The 19,765-nt window shown below is 36.9% G+C and overlaps 1 protein-coding gene across 2 annotated transcripts in view; it reads left to right on the forward strand.

Annotated features, from left to right (window-relative positions):
* Positions 1–19,765, forward strand: part of BEND6 (BEN domain containing 6) — a 43,019-nt gene that overhangs the window by 12,883 nt on the left and 10,371 nt on the right. For both annotated transcript variants that reach the window (XM_057304004.1, XM_026507161.4), the window contains exons 2-3: positions 3,555–3,774; positions 6,164–6,341. In XM_057304004.1, coding sequence (XP_057159987.1) covers positions 3,655–3,774; positions 6,164–6,341 — 298 coding nt within the window. In that variant the 5' untranslated portion in view covers positions 3,555–3,654. The remainder of the gene's footprint in view (positions 1–3,554; positions 3,775–6,163; positions 6,342–19,765) is intronic.

Here is a 19,765-nt window from a genome sequence, read left to right on the forward strand (position 1 = left end):
TTGAAATAATGCCTGTTTAAAGCCTTTATCCATTTAAAAAACTGGGTTATCTTTTTATTATTGCATTGTAAGAGTTCTTTATATATCCTGTGTACAAGCCCCTTATGAGATCTATTTTCAAATACTTTCTTCCATTGTGTAGGTTGCCTTTTTTACTTTCTTGATGATCTCATTTGTGAAGATAATGCTTTTGTTGTCATATTTATAAAATCACAACCTAACCCAAGATCATAAAATTTACTCCTATGTTTGCTTCTAATGTTTATAGTTTTAGTTCTTACATTTAGGTCTATGACCTAAATGTAAATTTTAAAGTAATTGTGCATGTAGTGTGAAGTAGGATTCACTCTTTTTACATATGAATATTCAGTTGTTCCGGCACCATTTGTTGCAAAGACTCTTCTTTTCTCACTTACCTGTCTTTGCATCCTTGTCAAAAATCAGTTAATCATCGATGTAAAGGTGTATTTCTGGACTCTCAATTCTATTCTAATGATTCATATGTCTATCTTTATGCCAGTACCACACTGTTTTGCTTACTGTAGCTTTGTAGTAAGGTTTAAAATTGGGAAATGTGAATATTACAAATTTGTTCTTTTTCAAGATTGTTTTGGCCATTGTCAGTCTCTTACATTTCCATATAAATTTTAAGATCACCTTGCAATTTCTGAAAATATCATTATCATTACTGAACCACTAGTGTAATGGTGAACTTCCTTCTTGTGGACTTGACCATCATCAGTTTCATGAATTTTTTCAGAAATAGAAGTTGAGTATTCTGACTCAGCATTTCTGTAACTTAGCAGTGGTGAAATTTCACTGCAAATGTGTGAGCTCAGGGCCAAGACTGAAATTTTTTGGGAATGAGAACTGCCCTCAGACACTCCTGTAGAATGCTCAGTGGCTTTTGGAACACTGAATGACTAATGGAAATTACCTTTTGTAACAGACTTGATAATGTTTCTTAAAGAATTCATTAACAAACTGGAAGACAAAATTACAAGACAAAACAAGTACTTATATGCAAAAATTACACTGAGGTAAAGTCATTTCATTAACAACTAATATGCCACTCGTAAGTAATGTCTCAGGCTGATTTACACACTTCCCCTGATGCCAAAAGTTATAAGAATTGAGATGTTGATCTCCACTCAAATTTGCACCAAATGTATTTTTCCAGTTCAAACTACAGTTCTAGTATTGAGTTTCAGACTTCAATGCAAGTACAAAGAAAATTTCCCTATTTCAAAATACATTTAAGGGGCACACGGGTGGCTCAGTTGGTTAAGCATCCCACTCTTGGTTTCAGCTCAGGTCATGATCTCATCCTCCTGGGCTCTGCACTTAGTGGGGAGTCTGCTTGAAGATTCTCTCCCTCTGTCCCTCCCCCCCACTCCCTCTTTCTCTTTCTCTATCTAAAATAAATAAATAAATCTTAAAAAAATACATTTAACTGTGCAATGAGGAACTTCTACCTAACCTTTAATTAGAAGTAATTAATTGCTGCAATGGAATGGCACACTAAAAAGGCAAATATCAAACGAATTTAATAGAATTCTATGAAGGTCTATAAGAGGTGAATATCCTCAATTAAAATCATTAACATATATTGGGAGGTATGAACTTCCTTGGTGATGATTGTACAATATTGTGAATGTACTAAAAAACTAGTGAACATATACTTAAAATGGTTAAAATGGTGAATTTTATGTCATGTGAATTTTATCTCAATTAAGAAAATTATAAACTTATAGATTAATATCAGTATATGGCAACACCTGTTGGTGTGAAAGACATTTTCAAATATGGAATACATAAAATCTCATTGCAGGTCAGCATTAACAAATGAATACTTGGAAAAGTATTTTGATGGTGGGGAAAACTTTGAATCCCAATTAAACAAGATGTTATTTTTTTAATTCTATTCTCATTAGTAGAACTGTCTTACAAAAAGTTGCATTCAATTATTAATAGTGTATTTTCAATTTTATGAATAAAATTTTGTGAAAACTTTTCTTTTTTGCTATATAAGACTTACATAATATCCTCAATTTTGCCTCTTGACCTGCAAAGCCTAAAATATTTACTACGTGACCCTTTATAGAAAATGTTTGTTGACCTTGATCTGGGTAAATGGACTAATGATATTTGCTAGGAGTGGAGTTTTTATCCATAGAATGCTCTTAATTATATATCCCTGATTTAGGATTGCTTATGGCAAACATACCTAGAACCTAGGGGTTTATAACTTCCTAGAAAAGGTCATGCAAGCTATACAACTCTGAGTTATAAAATGAAGAGATAAAATGGAGATGTGTTAAAACTTAAACACTCCCCACTGTGTGAGGTGACCCTCAAACCTCTCACTTATTCTAGGCCACAGAGTTCCTATGTGATCTGAGAAGGAAGGACCTACAAAGTCAGCAGGATGACCTAGACTCTCCCTACTTGACCTTTGCCTCTTGATTGTTTGTATCATTAAAATTATTAATAAAGCTTGATGCTAGGTAAAATCCCTGATATTTGTGAGTCAGATATGACAGTTCAATTCCATGTGTGAGCTCAAATATTATTCATATATTTGAAAAATCAAAGTAAGTTTTCAAAGAGTCACACAAGCAATTTTGGCAAGACAATCCCAAATATTATTTCATGCTTAAAGAATGATGAATTTCTCTTAAAGTAGATAAAAGTACCATATTTTCTAAAAGAATTCTTTAGTATATTTTGGTAAGGAGCATATGTTACCTTCTGCTCAACAGTCTACATATTTCTTGAAGTCCCTTTAAGTTCAACCCCTTCTGTATTTAAAGTTTTATAATTTATAATTAAATATCCTTTCATAGAAACAAACCAATATATGCAAGTAATAGGGATGCTAAGACCAAATGTTCTACATCATCTGTGCATAGCAAAAATTAAATTTGATCATTTCAACCCTGTTCTACAAAAGAATTATCATCCGCTTTTCAGGTTTTGAAAAATGATTATCCCTTTAAAATTTTTTATGAAATGTATCTTTGCCTTTGAGATATATTTTTCTTCCATTCTTTATGGCAAATTCTTAAATTTACACCCAGAAAAATCTTCCATCTCAAAACTATAGAGTTTTCAGAAAAAAAAAGCAAACAAACTTCTAAGCAATTCTTATTGATCTCCCTTGGAATATTTTGATCCTGATAAGATCTAGTATTATTAATGCCTCTTATAACTTTGGTCCTGTGAAATACTGTCTGCATAAATTTATAATGTTTCTATGTTGGTTTTTAGACTTCTTATGACTGACAAGAAAAAACTTGTAAAGATGAAAAATTTTTCACACTATTTCATTTTATAAGTGACAACTCACTGCATATTAGTCACATCATGGAAATAAGACATCCTCATGACGATGATGAAATTGAATGATTTTGAATCAAATGAAAATGTGTACAAAACTGGTCAGCGGGGAAAAAGACAGGAAGCATTTAGTAAAAGTACTTGAGTGGCTACTGCCATTATGAAACATATAGTTGTAAATACATTATGTAACCTTTTTTGTTTTTGTTTTTAAGGAAAAACATTAATTTTGGGGCTACGTCCAGAATAGCATCATCTACATGGGCATTCCCTCTTCCTACAATTTCAGAAAATCCTTGATAACTACTTGAGAAAATGCAGAAGATCTTGCAAACAGAGGACATTACCAATACCCAAGCTCTTAGAAAAGGAAAGAGGAAAAGGACAGAGACAATGGACTCAGAGAATGCAAATAGTGACATGGATAAAGGACAGGTTGGTGTTCTGTTACCTCAATATAATTTTATTATCTAGCTCCAGCATAATTCCATAATCCTTTCCATAATTTTTTACTTTGGTACTTTCCGTTCTTCCAGTAACTTATTGTTCCCTTTAATTCTTTGTTCAACCAAGGGAATAAAATTTCATGTTCTCTTTGTAATGTTGAACAAGTTGAGTTAGAAACATACTCAAAAGACATTTTACCTGCTTCTATTTAAGTATGGCCAATTATGCCATTGTTCAAACTTCCCCTCATATTCTGGGAAATGAAAGAGCAGCAAACTGTCAGAAACTATTTTTCCTCTCAAAAAGTACTGAAGAAATTGAAACACTTATCTCTTCTTTCTTTAAGATTTACTGTTTCTTTTCTTTTTTAACTCCAGTTTATGGCCCATGTTCATCACTGGTTTGGTCTGGGCTCCTTTCTTATCTTTATTTATTTATTCCTTTTTAATCTGAATTCCCCCCTCCCATTGTCCTCTGATGGACAACCCCATAATGTGTTTATCTTGTTTCATTTTATTATGTATCTTTGCAACACATATATTTGTGTATATCCTTGTAATACATGTAGTTTGTTATATGCATGTATTCATATTTAATTTTTTAAACACATACTAGACATTCTCCTAGTTTAAAATATTTTTTAATCTTCTGGGGATGGTGTCTAGAGGCATTCAGGATGGTCTGGCATTTGACACACATAGGGTATCATATAATACAGCCCCTGGCAAATCTAGGCTGTTCCAAAACCCTGGTAATGGAACTGTTTACCTTTATACCAAAAAGATTGGGAAACTGGCAAAATCTGCACGTGGAGTGTTCTCAGTCCATCTTTAAGGAGTTTGTGCTGTGAGACTTAAGGTTCTTACAAGGTTCTAGGGGCTCCTGGGTTGCTCAATTGGTTAAACGTCCGACTCTTGATTTCGGTTTTGGTCATGATCCTGAGATTGAGCCCGAGTGGGGCTCCTCCTTCAGTAAGGAGCCTGCTTGAGATGCTCTCTCTCCCTCTCCGCCTGTCTTCCCCCTGCCACTTGTGCGCGTGCACGCTCTCTGTCTTGAAAAAACATGTCAGCAGGGCCCATGGTGGTTCCATGTGCGCCAAAAGTGTGCATGACAGGATTAAGTGCACTTTCTTTATTGAGGAACAGAAAATCATTATGAAAGTGACAAAGGCACAAGAACAGAGTCAGAAGGCTAAATAAAAAATAAAGTTTTTCTGAGTTAAAAAGATCAAAATATATATATATTTTTTAAGATAAACAGTGAAAATTCTCTTTTACATCCCTGTTTCCCATCCACCCTGTTCTCACCTCACACCGCATTTTACAATCTTATGGATACATCATTTAGTAGTACATGATACATTGGTATCATGATATATATCTCAATCTGTTTCTGATTTTTCAATCAGCACTGTTTTTAACATCTACTTACATCGCTATTTTATGTCTGATCTGTTGTGTCTAACTACTGCATAGCACCAGATTTTACCTATCCTTTTTTCCAATGATGAACACCTAAATTTCCTGTAGCATCTTGCTACTACAATGAAAAAATAAATCTCCTCATACCTGTCCTTTTAAGAAGCAATGTGAGGGATTCTCTGGAATAAACACATATGAGGGTGGTTTGTGGCTTATAAGTTATTTGTTTGTTTCTAGTTCATTTGACTAGATACTATAAGATTGCTTTCCAGAGCGTCTACATCAGTCCATATGCCCATAAGCAGGGCATGAGGGTCTCTATATTTGTATTTCCTTACCAACACTTAACATTGATATTCATATGTCATATTTTTGGCAATGATGGGAGAAAATGACATCTTATTTCAATTTAATGGTGCAGGTTTGGGAGACAAAGTGGTTCCTTGAGGGGTAAAATAGTCACATGATCTTGTAGGCCAATGTTGTGATTTCTTTAGCAATTTGTTTCCTTTAAAATTTTATAGCTTTTGAAACTACTTATTTCTATTTGGTTCCATGGCGGGTAACCTCAGAGATCTTATTTGATCATAAATTAGCCTGAAAACTCTTCTCTTTTATTATGGCATCTATGCTCAGCCTCTTTTCTCTCCAACTTACCTTTCTCTCCAGTTTTTCTACTTTATATTCTTCACTGAAGTTAGACAGAATCCTGATTTCTGCTATGTGACCGATGCGTGCATGCAACTTGATGTCTTCCCTTTTCTGAGCTCCCCTGGAGGGGGGAAGACAAAGCTGAGGCTAGTTCACTAGGTAGGGAAACTCTTCATATGGAGTAGGAAATGCCCGGGAGATGAGGGACTCATAGGTCTGATTAAGTCCCTTCAGCATACAGAACATGGGATAAACCATTAAAGTCACTTTGAAGCTTCTTTTGTTGTGCCTGCCTTGTATTTTAGAGAGACCCATATTCAGGAAATGCCTTTCTGCCTGGTGAGAGCTCCAGTGAGGATGAAGAGCCTTTAGCAGAATTGTCAAAGGAGGAATTGTGCACGAAAATAAAAAGCCTGAAACAAAAACTAACAAACACGCGGAAAGAAAACAGCCGACTTCGACAGTCTTTGGTCATGCTTCAAGGTAAACTTTGAGAAAATTGTTATTTTTAGATAAAAGGAAAAATATATGATGAGTGAGAATTTTTGCAAGTCAGCTGTTAAGAATGAAAAAGCAAATCAATACCTTAGAGAAAAAAAAATCAAAAATCACATTTTAAGAAAATCTATGATTACATAATTTAACACAGAAGCACTCTTCTTGAAGCCTTTAGTTTATGGCTTAGAGATTTTTAGATTATTCCTATGAAATACCAAATGTTATATTCATTTAATAACATTCAATGGATATTTATGAAGCATTTAATAGGGGCTGGCTACTCACTGTGGTAGGCCCCAGAGAGAAAAGATTAGTAAGACAGAACAAATATGTTAACATGTTCATGATGTGCTTATCTCATTCCACTCTGCTAGGGAAAGCACTAGAAAATGGGACCTGTTATGATACATTATAGAACCAGTGGAATTAAAGATCCTATATATTGAAGTGTAGTTTTGGAGTCGGGAAGAGTAGTCTGGGAAAACAATCACATTCCGCTGAAGACTAATAAAGGAGAAAGATCAGTTTATGCAAATTAAAAAACACTGGGTATAATGTCTTTTTTAGGATCCTATATTGTATTTAAGTATTTATTTTTCAAAAATTATGTTTTCCATTTGCAGTTAAGCATCATGCACTCTTTTGTGCAGCTGAATATTTGGCAATCATGTCCTGTGTTAGGGAGCGTTCTGTTGTAAGACAGTAAATACACAGACCATTTGGAAATTAAATCCCTCTGGCTGCTGTGTACAAAATGAGTACAAATAACACAAGAAAGAAAGTGGGGAAGGGCCGCTCTCGAACGGTATTGCAGTCATCCAGACGAACGTGATGGCAGCCCATCCCAAGGCGAAGGCTATGGAAGTAAAGAGGACAGTTCACATCATTTTGGAGGCAGAAATGATGGGAGACAGAGAGAACATGGTGATGAGCTAGATTTCCATTTCATGGTAAATGACTCACATTCTTTCCTAAGAATATTTATTACATTGAAGACTTCACAGTTTTAAGTAGAAGCAGTTACAGCTAAAATATGTTTATTCCAACATCAAACCATTATCTCTCTATTTTTTTCAACTTTAAATATTGAATTTTTGTAGTTGATTTTTTTTTCTGGTGAGGTTTTTGTGATTTCAAAGAACAGACCATTGTCATTTTTATATAATCTCTTCTAGGACTTAGAGTAAGATGAAAAGCTAGTTTATAGGGGCGCCTGGGTGGCACATCGGTTAAAGCGTCTGCCTTCAGCTCAGGGTGTGATCCCGGCGTTACGGGATCGAGCCCCACATTAGGCTCCTCCGCTATGAGCCTGCTTCTTCCTCTCCCACTCCCCCTGCTTGGGTTCCCTCTCTCGCTGGCTGTCTCTATCTCTGTCAAATAAATAAATAAAATCTTAAAAAAAAAAAAAAAAGAAAAGCTAGTTTATAGAGTTAGCATAAATTGGTGATTAAAAGTATTGATTTTTGAGTTACAGACCTTGTTTTGAATCCCACCTCTGCTTACTGGCTATACAACTGTGGCCATGTCACTTTACTGGGTCCAGCCCCAGCTTCAATCTTCCCATCTACAAACTGAGGGGTGGGGGGCAACCTATCATGTCCTTGCTGCTATGAATATTAAAAGAGATCATTGAGGGGCTCCTGAGTGGCACAGCGGTTAAGCGTCTGCCTTCGGCTCAGGGCGTGATCCCGGCGTTACGGGATCGAGCCCCACATCAGGCTCCTCCACTATGAGCCTGCTTCTTCCTCTCCCACTCCCCCTGCTGTGTTCCCTCTCTCACTGGCTGTCTCTATCTCTGCTAAATAAATAAATAAAATCTTTTAAAAAATAAAATAAATAAATAAAATAAAAGAGATCATTGGAAGAAATGCTTCACCCAAAGTACACGATAGGTGCTCAGAAATGGTATTTATTATTGTTATTGTCTCTGCTTTTATCAACACCGGAACCTGATACATAAAATCCCAGAAAGAAAATTATTACACCAATTTTGTTATACATTTAGATGAGAAAATTCTAAGTGTGAGTAGCAAATGAGTTTCAATGGTATCCGAAGAGAATCACTATGACAAGCTTCTTCTCCCTCCCACACTCTGAATTGCCATTTCATTTTTTTCTCTCTGCCAACTTCTCACACCTCCTCCTGTATCCTCACTCTCAGCTGATGACTTTACTTCTGACTTCATTGAGAAATTGGAGGATACGAAAGAGACTGTCATCTCCCTGCACCCATGCTTTATTTTTTTTGTATTTTTGTTTTTTAAGTGAACTCTACACCCAACTTGGGGCTTGAACTCCCGACCTCAAGATCAAGAATCACATGCTCTACCAGCTGAGCCAGCCAAGTGCCCTATCCTTGCACCCGTGCTTTATGCTTCACTCTCTCCCGTCACTCATGATGACCTACCATCTTGTCTAGTCAAAGGCAGGATCTCCATCTATGCATCAGATGCCCTCCTCTTTCACCAACTGAGGACAGAGCTCCAGAGCTTCTCCTGGCTCTCCACTATAAGATAAAGTTCTCCTTCTCTATTGAATCATTCCCATTAGCCTCAGACTTACTATTATTTCTCCCATTTAAAAAACAAAACAAAACCCCTTGCTTCTCTACTTTCCACCCTGTTTCTCTCCTCCTCCTCTTTATAGGAACAACTCCCTAAATGACTTGATGCTACACACTGTGTTCAATTTTTCCCTTTCTATTCTCCCTGGATCCACTTCAATTAGTTCCTTATCGTTCTATCGTAACTTCTTTTTTCTTGTTCAATAATAACCCCCATATATAAGTTTACTGGTAACAAAGTACCACAAATTACATATCTTAAACAACAGAAATGTGTTGTCTCCCACTTCTGAAGGCTAGGATTTCAAAACCAAGGTGTCAGCAGGATCATGCTTGCATGTTAGAGGAAGCCCTCTCTCCCAGCTTCTGGTTGTTCCTGGACTTGAGGCCATGTAATGCCTGTCTTCCCATGGTGTTCTCCCTGTGTGCTTATCTCTCAACGTGTCTAGACTTTCCCCTTCTTATAAGGACACCAATCATACTGGATCAGGGCCCACCTTAATGACCTCATTTTTTTTTAAAGATTTTATTTATTTATTTGACATAGAGAGAGACAGTGAGAGAGGGAACACAAGCAGGGGGAGTAGGAGAGGGAGAAACAGGCTTCTCGCTGAGCAGGGAGCCTGATGCGGGGCTTGATCCCAGAACCCTGGGATCGTGACCTGAGCCAAAGGCAGATGCTTAACGACTGAGCCACCCAGGTGCCCCATTAATGACCTCAGTTAAACTTGATTACACCTATAACGACCCTACTTCCAAATAAGTTCGCATTCTGAGGTACTAGGGGTTAGGACTCCAATTTATCTTTTTGAGGGGACACAGTTCAACCCATAACATTCCATATTGCTAACCTCAAAAGTCATTTCTTTCTTTCTCTCTTTCTTTTTCTTTCTTTCTTTCTTTCTTTCTTTCTTTCTTTCTTTCTTTGAGAGAGAGAGAGAGCACAAAGGGAGAGGGAGAAGCAGAAAGCTCAATGCAGGGCTCAATCCCAGGACACTGAAATCATGACCTGAGTCCAAGGCAGATGCTTAACTGACTGAGCCACCCAGGCGCCCCTCCAAATTAGATAATCAATGATTATCTAATTGCCCTATTACCAGTATTTGAGACATTTGGCTATCTCTCCTTCTCTGAAAGTTTCCTCATTTTGCTTCTAGGACACCAAATTTACCAGTTTTCCTCTTACACTGCTGGTCTTTCTTTCTATCTAAGTCCATATGGCTGATTTATTTTATCATCTTCCCCACTAAATATTTAATGATGCCCTAAACTCAGTCCTTGGACTTCTTTCCTTTCTATGTACATTCACTCCATAGGTGATCATATCCAATTACATGATGTTAAAATCCATCAGTAAGCTATGATTCTCCAGCCTGGACTTCTCCCTTTAACTCCAGACTCATTGTCCCACTGTGGATGTGACATGACTGATAGGTATCTCAGACTAACATGCTCCTGACCACACTCCTGACCTTCTCCCTCAACCTGTTTTTCTCTTTCTCCCTCATCCTGGTTAATACTAACTTCATTGGTCCAATTTCTCAAACCAAAAACCAATTTCTGTATTTCTTTTACATTGTACACTCAGTCCATTGGCAAATCCTACTGGCTTTACCTTCAAAACATTTCTGGGGTACAATCCTTTTTACCACCCCTACTATTGCCACTCTAGTCCAAGCCACCATTATCTCACACATAGATTATTATGGTGGATTCCTAGCTGGTATCACTATTTTTGCTCTTGCTTTTCTCTAGTCTATTCTCAGCACAGTCGCAAGAATAATCCTGCTTAACGTAAGTCTGTTTGTGTCGCTTCTCTCTTCAAAACTCTTAAGTGAATTTCCACCTCACTCAGAGGAAAATGGAAGTCATTTTTTATGATCTTTAGTCCTTACATGATCTGGGTATTCCCCTTCTGCTTGTCTCTCTTGGCTTTATTTTCTACTACTCCCCCCTCCTTCTCTGTGACCCGGCCACACTGAACAACTTGTGTTTTTTTTGAAGACATCAGACATGATCTTACTTCAGTGTCTTTGTACTGGTCATTTCCTCAGCCTGGAATGTTCTTCCCCCAGATATCCACTTACTTACTTCAAGTAAGTACACTCACTTCAAGACCTTACTCTAAATTCATCTTTTCCCTAAACTCCTTCCTCAATCTAAAATTTCAACCTCTCTTTGTGCAACATTTTTTATCCTTCTCTCCTGCTTCATTTCCACTTTGGCACTTACAATTCTCTATATAATCTATTATATATTCAATATGTCTACCCCCTCCATACACACACACACACAAACACACACACACAAGTGTACCTACAGAAACCAAATTGTAGAGTTGGCTATTGGCTAGACTTCAAGCAACAGACAAAGTCAGGAACTGCCCACTGCTGCTGTGGTATTCATGCATGCATTTACTCATTCGGTAATATTTATAAAGTCCTACTATATATTAGGCACTGTTCTAAGTACCTAAGAAAATCCAGCAAATAAAACAAAGATCCTTGCTCTTATGGAGCCTACATTCTAGTGGGGTAAGACAGTCAAAAATCACAATAAATAATAATTGAGTAAATTATATAATAACAGTAGCTGATAGTAGTACAGAAAAAAATAAGGAAGGTAAAGGAGGATTGAGATTTGAGGGAAAGGATCATAAAAACACAATCTTAAATACAGTCCTAAATAACATGATCATAGTAGGCCTCCTTGTGAAGATACAGTTGGGAAGTAGGAAGATAACAGAAAGTTGAAATTTTATGTATAATCCAAATAAGAAAGTGTCTGAGAGAAGACTGCTGAATGGTTATTTATCTTTTGCTCAGTAATGCTCTTTAAAAATCTTTGAACTAAGAATCGGGGCTCTTTTTCAGTTTATAAACCTACTAACTGAGAAAAATGGCAGGATATATATGCCATTTTAGACGTTCAGAATGGCAAATGTGTGTCTGTTATACATGTATGTATAAAGCATTTGAAACATGTCTTGTGGACCACAACTGACCAACCCATAAGATATAAAAGGAAAAAAAGGTGATATATCTATTGTATAGAAGATATTAAATTGTCCTTGTTTTTAGAGGATGTATACCTAGGAAAAAGAAAACATCAACTGAAAACTCAACTCTTGTAGCAAATGAGATTTCAGTAAGAATAAAAAATCAGTCAAGTTTTGCCTAGGTTTCTTTAAGTATGACATAAAGCTTAAGTGAAATATGTGTGACTCTCCCTTCTTTCTTGAAACCCTACTGAAAGTAAACTTAAAATGCATAAAAACACAAGTACCAAGAAAACTCAAAAGAAAACCATAGCAGATAAAAGATGCCGGTAAAATTTTAGAAGCTGAAAAGCAGATGGATGAGTAGTAATTGACTAACTCTGTAAAAATCCAAAAGCTCAGTGTCTGGAGTGGAGATGAGAAGGGAATTGAGGTAGAGAAATTAAAATGAAGCCAAATCACACCACAGAACTATAAATGGTTTAGGATTTGTACCTGTGAAAGGGATTATGATAGTGCTGGTAGTGTGAAAACTGGAGTCACTGAAAGAGCTACCTAAAGGCCTTTTGGGACCACAAAGTCACATGTTCTTCCTATGTAGCCTGCAACTACCACCCTATCAACTACTACAGCAGAAGATAGAGGTTTTCTCTCAGAAGAGGTTGAACTCAGGGACACTGGGCGGAGCTGAGGGAAGGTGATTATTTAAAGAAATCCTCTAACATGGAACGCAGATCAAAATGAACAAAGAGAAAAGTAAGATCAAAGGAAACAGAGACAATTCAGGGAGCAGAAGAAATCTGCATGAAACAAGAACAGGGTAGTTTAAGAGAGGAATATCCAAAGAACAAGGGAAGAAACCTAGAAATTCAATAAAATGTCTGGAAGTTAAAGTTAAGAAAATCTTGTAGATATTAGAGGAACAAGACCAAGGAAAGGAAAATAGAAAAGATTAGGAAAAATAAAGAATTAGTCCAAGAGGTTGAATGTCCAAAGACAAGAGTTCCTAAAAGATACAAGAGAGAAGAGGGAGAAGTTATTTAAAAAATTAATACCATAAGTTTCTAGAACTGAAGGACACAAATTTTTACATTAAAAGATAACACCAAAAGCAAAAAGACTTGTCCAAGTCATAACATTGTGAAATTTCAGAACACCAAAAGTGAAGGGAAGATCCAAAGGCCTTCAGAGAGAATAAGCATGCCCCATGCTAAGGATTGAGCATTGGACTTTTCACCAGCAACACTGGAAGTTCCAAGATAATTAAGCAATGCCTTCCAAATTCTGAAAGGAAATGATGTAAATCTAGACTTCTACACCCAAGTGATATTGTTAACTAAGTGTGAGGGCTGGTAACACTTTCATACAATGTCTCACTAATGTATTTCCTATGATTTCTCTTTCAAAGGCTAAAAAAAAAGTGCATCAAAGGATGCACTCTTCCCAAATGAAGAGGGTGAATCTAGAAAAATAAAAACATGACATCCAGAGAACAGGTGGTCCAATTCAGGAGAGAGACGAGGAGGAGCCATAGAACGGTAGTGAAGGGAAGCTCCAGGATGACAAGTATACAGTAGCCTAGAAGCAGCTAGTCCAGATTGTGGAGGAGTATGGAGGGCTCCAGGGGAGACAGCGCCAAGAAAAATATGAAATTGATAGATGACATGATATATCCAATATACTGAAAAGAGATTTTACAGCTCTGATACGAAGTTTAGAGATGTATAACTGAGAGAAACAGTGTAAAAAATAATAATGATAAGGTAATGATTAACTCTTGGGGGGGAATCATGTTTTAAAGAAAAGGAATTGTGAATAATATTTACATCACTATAATAATGTAAGCACAATATTTATTGAACAATTGTGTTACCACTATTCTGGGATGATGAGAAGAGTATGTGTATGTTTACATGTGAGTACGAGGTATGTATGTTTCTGTGTGGCTGGGAGAGGAGTGAAAGAGAACAATATTGGCATATTACATAGTTGAAACTAAGTAGGGGTGCCTAGCTTGCTCAGTCATAGAGCATGTGACTCTTGATCTCAGGGTTGTGAGTTCAAGCCCCATATTGCATGGAGAGCCTACTTAAAAAAAAAAGGAAATTAATAAGTAATTATATTGATCTGAAAAATCAATAAGTAGTTGTATATACATATTATTATTTGAGACTATGAAGTACCAGAAGAAGCAGGTAAAAGGATTAGAATTGGTGATTTCTGAGAGTGGTAATCAAGAGTGGTGAATGTGAGGGCAGAAGACTGCTGTTATTCATTATAAGCCTGATTTTACTTCAAAACTGGTAAATGCCTATTATATAATGGTCCTTCAAAACTAGCCTCTACTATTTTTTTAATCAGTAATTTCCTTTTGGGTCAGAAATTTCCAGTTATTTTCTTAGAAAAAAAAAGAATCGGCGTGCCTGGGTGGTTCAGTCAGTTAAGCATCTGCCTTGGGCTCAGGTCATGATCCCAGGGTCTTGGGATCAAGCCCCATGTCAGGCTCTCTGCTCAGCAGGGGGCCTCCTTCTCCCTCTCCCTTTGCCCGCCGCTCCCCCTGCTTGTGCTCTCTCTCTCTCAAATAAATAATTAAAATCTTTAAAAAGAAGAAGAAGAAGAAAAAATCTAGTCACATTAATTACAAACAACTATAAAATATCAACAAATAACCCTAACAAAAATGTATGTGATCAATGAAGAAAAACAAAAAACTCAGTGGAGAAATATACAAACCTAAATTAATGGAGAGACTTGTCACGTTCATTGATGAAAGGAGAAGATGCCAGTTCATCCCCAAATAATTAACACTTTGAGTGGAATTCCAATAAAAATACTAATGATTTTTTTGTTTTGTTTTGTTTTTGGAAATTTGACAATGATTATTATAAAGTTAACCTGAAAAACTAAGCAAAATCAATTAAGAACATTCTGAAAAAGAATATGAGGGTATAACATGCCAACATTAAATCATATAAATTTCCAATAATTAAAAATGACTTGCTAGTGCAAGATCAGCAGATCAATGCAACAGAATGCAGATCCCTCAAACAGAACCTCATATATGATAAAGAAACCATCCTACAAGCACTATGGCATAGAGGTAAAGAGTATGGATTTAGAGAGGGCCAAACCACCTGGGTTCAAACCCTGCCTCTGCCACCTGCTGTCTGTGTAACCACGTACAAGTTGTTCAACCACTCTGTGCCTCAGTTTCCTCATCTCAAAACTGGAAATAATGAAAGTACTTACCTGGGTCACATGTAAAGCATTCATGGATCTGTGACCTAGTCACGCAGAGCCCTGCTCTTAGAAAGGCCCCACATACTGGTTAAAGGCTCTGCTGTCACCATATTAAGGTTTTTAAGAAGTTTTGAACACGGAGTGCTGCATTTTCATGTTTGCAATGAGCCTGGCAATTCATGTAGCAAGTCCTGCAAGTTAATCAGGAAAAGGATAAATTATTCAGCAAATGGCTCTGGGGAAACTGATATTCCCGTGTGTGTTGGGGGTGAGGGATGCAAGTTCAAGTTAGCTTCTCATTTCACTCCATGTGGCACACTAAAAACATAACTATACAGTTTAAATAAAAACCCCATGTTCTGAATTTTTAGTGGGAAGTATTGGTTTAAACACATGATGAAATTTATCTTTAAAAATGAATAATATATATTTTCTAATACTGTTCACTGAATAGGCCTAAAAAGAACTCAATAGCAAAGAATATGCCTACCACCTGGATTTGGTCATATAATAACACTTCCCACTAAAAGGAGCTTGGTTTCCTCGGAGAAATGGCTGATTCCAGAATTTGCACAGGCAATGTATAAGACGAGCCTTGTTGGGAGCCTAGAACAGGAAATCCAGATGAAAATATTGTTATACCAGAAAGCAAGGCAGTTAACAAAGACTGCGGACATGCCAGTTAGAAGAGGTTCCCAATGGCCAAAGATGAGACAATTTGAGTATCAATAATAAGGATAACAATAGTGGGTTATCATATATATTTAAATGCAGGAGTTCATAATGGTATTCAAAAAAGAAAAAATTTAATGGTCATCTGAAAACTGTCTAATACAGATTAAAAAAAAAACAACAAACATTTATCCTGTCATTATTATAGGAAATAAACCTAAGTGTAACCAAATAGTCGATGGGAGGAAGTTTCCCTTTGTACAAGATTTCTAGCTAATAAATGAAGAAGAAAAGTATTAGAATACCACCGTTTTGCAACTCCTTATGAGGTAATGAATGTAAGAGGTGATCATCAGTGACGACTAATAGAAAAAAAAGCTAACCGTGCATTCAATGCTACCTGATAGAATTTTTAAACACTACCTAAATCTAATCAAGCCATTAAAGTCATGTTTTCAAGTGGAAAATAACCCATCAACAGGTGAATGAAAACTTTAATTGTAGAGTATCCATATAATGAAATATTAGCAGCAAAAAGGAATGAATGACAGATACATACGACAACATGAATGAATCTCAAAACATTATGCAGAGCAAAAGAAAAAAAAGACCAAAAAAACCCACACAAAACCCCAGAATATACGGTTTGAACCCATTTATACATAATTCTAGAACAGGTAAAACTTACCTCTGGCTAAAGAAGTCAGATCAGTGGTTGCCTCAAAGGCGAGTCCAGGGGTTGACTTGGAAGGGACATGAGGCAACTTCCTGGGAGGATGGAGATGTTCTTACCTTGCGGGGTGTGCATTAACTGGGTACATCATTTTGTCAAACTCATCTCCCTTTACCTACTTCTGCTCAGACTTTGTGTGAGATCTTGCCTTTGATTCTATGTAAATTAGACCTCAAAAGATCATATTTTCCAAGAAGATTTAATAAAACAGGCAAATATTCAACTTACAGTCTTAATTGGAAAAAAGAACTATGATAAACTCTACGTATATAGTACAGTCTAGTTATGTAAAAGAAAACACAATGACAAGAAGGATACATTCTAATGAACATGTCCAACTTTCATTATTAGAAAAAAGTCAGTAAATATTCTTCACACCTCACTTGACACCAAATTCCTTTTTTCTCTTTACATCCTAACTGCCTTCTTGGGGTTCCACAAATACAGAACTTGCATTTCTTTTGCCTCTGATGACCTCCTCATTTCCTCCAGCTATTTAATTTCTACTCAGCCTTCGGCTCTCAAACCAGTTCGGCTCTCAAACCAATTCTGACCTCCCCAGAGAAGCTCTGCGTATCCCTCCCCTCCCCAGGCTGGGTCAAGTACATAATGCCTCTCCTTTGTGGTACTTAACAATTGCAATTTTTCATTTCTTTGCATGTACCTTGAGCGAGCCAAACTACAAAGTTAAGGGCACTGTCCTCTAGATTGCCACATTTGCCTAAGACTTCGGATGCTAACTGTAAACTCAGACGTTTTCCAAAAGTACCCGCAGGTCCAATAATTTGCTGAATAAACTCACAACTCACTGAAACCTATTATACTCATAGTTACATTTATTACAGGGAAAGAATACACGTTAGAACCAGCCAAAGTTGGAAGATACACAGAGGGCAGAGTCTGGGTGATTTCCAAATGTGAGCTTCCGTTGCCTTCAAGATGCTTTACCCTCCTAGCATTTCTACATTACAATATGCATGCGGTATTGTCCATCCAGGAAGCTCACCTGAGCTCCAGTGTCCAAAGTTTTTATTGAGGGTTCATTACATAAGCATGACTAATTGATTGATTGATTGATTGATTGCCTATGTTGAACTCAGTCTCTACATCTTTCTAGCTTTCTGGCTGTGGTCAGGTTCCACGCTAAGACTATTGGGTGTGATTGTTCACACCCTGACATATACCTTAGCGTGAGCTGTCAGGTCTGAGTGGCTCCCCCTGAATAACTAAGAAACTCCTCCTATCACTGAGAAAATTCCAAGGGTTTGGAGGTTACTTTCCAGGAACAGGGGAGGCCAGACCTCTCTTTAGGTCCACATCACGATTGGGTAAATAACCCCTCCCCCCGCCCAGGCCAAAAGGCCAGGATCGCATCAGGTGTTGCTCCCAGTCTCGGCCCTACCACTTAAGAGGGTGGTTGGCAAATGTCGAGAGTCTGCATAACATAGTAGTTTATAGCATGGAGTTGGCTAAGTCTGAATCTGAATTTTGCTCTTCTTCTCACTAATTGGGTTGACCCTGGATGGGTTCTTAAATCTCTCTCGCTGCCCAATTGTCCTCATCTGTAAACTGGGGGTAATGATAATATCCATCTCAGAGAGCAATGAGGATTAAATGAATGTACATCAGTAAAGTTCTCAGAATAGTGCCTGGCACAGAATAAAAGCTAGATAAATGTTTTATATTATTAAATGCTCAATGAATAATTGCTTATTGAATTGGTGAATGGGACATGAGAGGGGTTTAGGAAATATTAATTGAAAGAATATAAAAGAAGACTTTCTTCAGTAGATTTTACTGTCTTTCTGTTACTATAGTACCAAATGTATTGATTTGGATGTGTCATCAATACGCCTGATTTTCAGCTCTCAAATCAAATAGTAGTCCAAAGATTATAGCTTAATAATATGCTTAAGAAAAAAGTTTCAGTCTTTTTACTTCTCCAGCAGCCTCAACCATAGAGTGAGGAGTTGAATCAGAGAGGATTCAAAGTTTTTTCAACTCCAACAAAATGCTATCTGTCCTTAGGAAACAAACTACATATAACCATAACTAGAGAAGACCATTCTACATGGAGGCATGAACCTTTGTGTAAGTGTCCATTAAAAAAGGAACAAAGAGGGCACCTGGGTGGCTCAGTCTGTTAAGCATCTGCCTTTGGCTCAGGTCCTGGGATCCCTGCTTAGAGAGGAGTCTGCTTCTCCCTCTCCTTTTGCCCCTCTCCCTCACTCATACTCTCTCTCTCTCTCTGTATCAAATAAATAAATAAGATCTTTAAAAAAAAAATGGGGGGGGGACAAAGAGAACATTCAGCTGATTACCAAAATTCATCCTTAATATGTGAAAACATAGTTTTGAATCGTGGCAATGAATTTTTATTAATTTGATGAAATTTGACTCCCTGGAAAACCACACACAAGGGTCACTGAAAATCTATTTATTTTTATTATTTTTTTAAACAAAAATTTTCTTTTATTGAAGCATAGTTGACATATTAGTTTCAGGTGTACAACAGCGATTTGACAATTCTATACATTATGAAATCCTCACCACAATAGTGTAGTTACCACCTGTCACCATACAAAGTTATTACAGTGTTATTGACTATTTTGATAGATTTAAATGGAAATGGTTTATTTTAATGGTCATTTAAACTGGCCAGGTGTATCTGGAAGGTGACTGATAATAGAATCAACAATGTCCCCAAGTGAGATTAAAAACCTTCAAATAATACTATTAGCAACTAGAAAAAAGAGCCAACTCTTTAAACCATTCATTTTAGTTATGAAGTAAGGCATATACATTTATTTTTTTTTTTTAAAGATTTTATTTATTTATTTAACAGAGAGACAGCCAGCGAGAGAGGGAACACAGCAGGGGGAGTGGGAGAGGAAGAAGCAGGCTCACAGCGGAGGAGCCCGATGTGGGACTCGATCCCGGTACGCCGGGATCACGCCCTGAGCCGAAGGCAGACGCTTTAACGACTGCGCTACCCAGGTGCCCCAGGCATATACATTTAAATACAACAACCAAATGTTTTTGAATTGATTTATTATTACTAAGCCATTATTAAATAATAATCCAACCATTCTTCTTACCATATTTATTTTCTAAAAATAGTAAATGTTAATAATTTGTTCCACCTATTTCTATACATGCAATATAATATGTATATACACACAATAAAAAAAAAGGAATATATG

The sequence above is a fragment of the Ursus arctos genome, unplaced genomic scaffold (assembly GCF_023065955.2).
Source record: "Ursus arctos isolate Adak ecotype North America unplaced genomic scaffold, UrsArc2.0 scaffold_29, whole genome shotgun sequence".
NCBI classification, from domain to species: Eukaryota; Metazoa; Chordata; class Mammalia; order Carnivora; family Ursidae; genus Ursus; species Ursus arctos.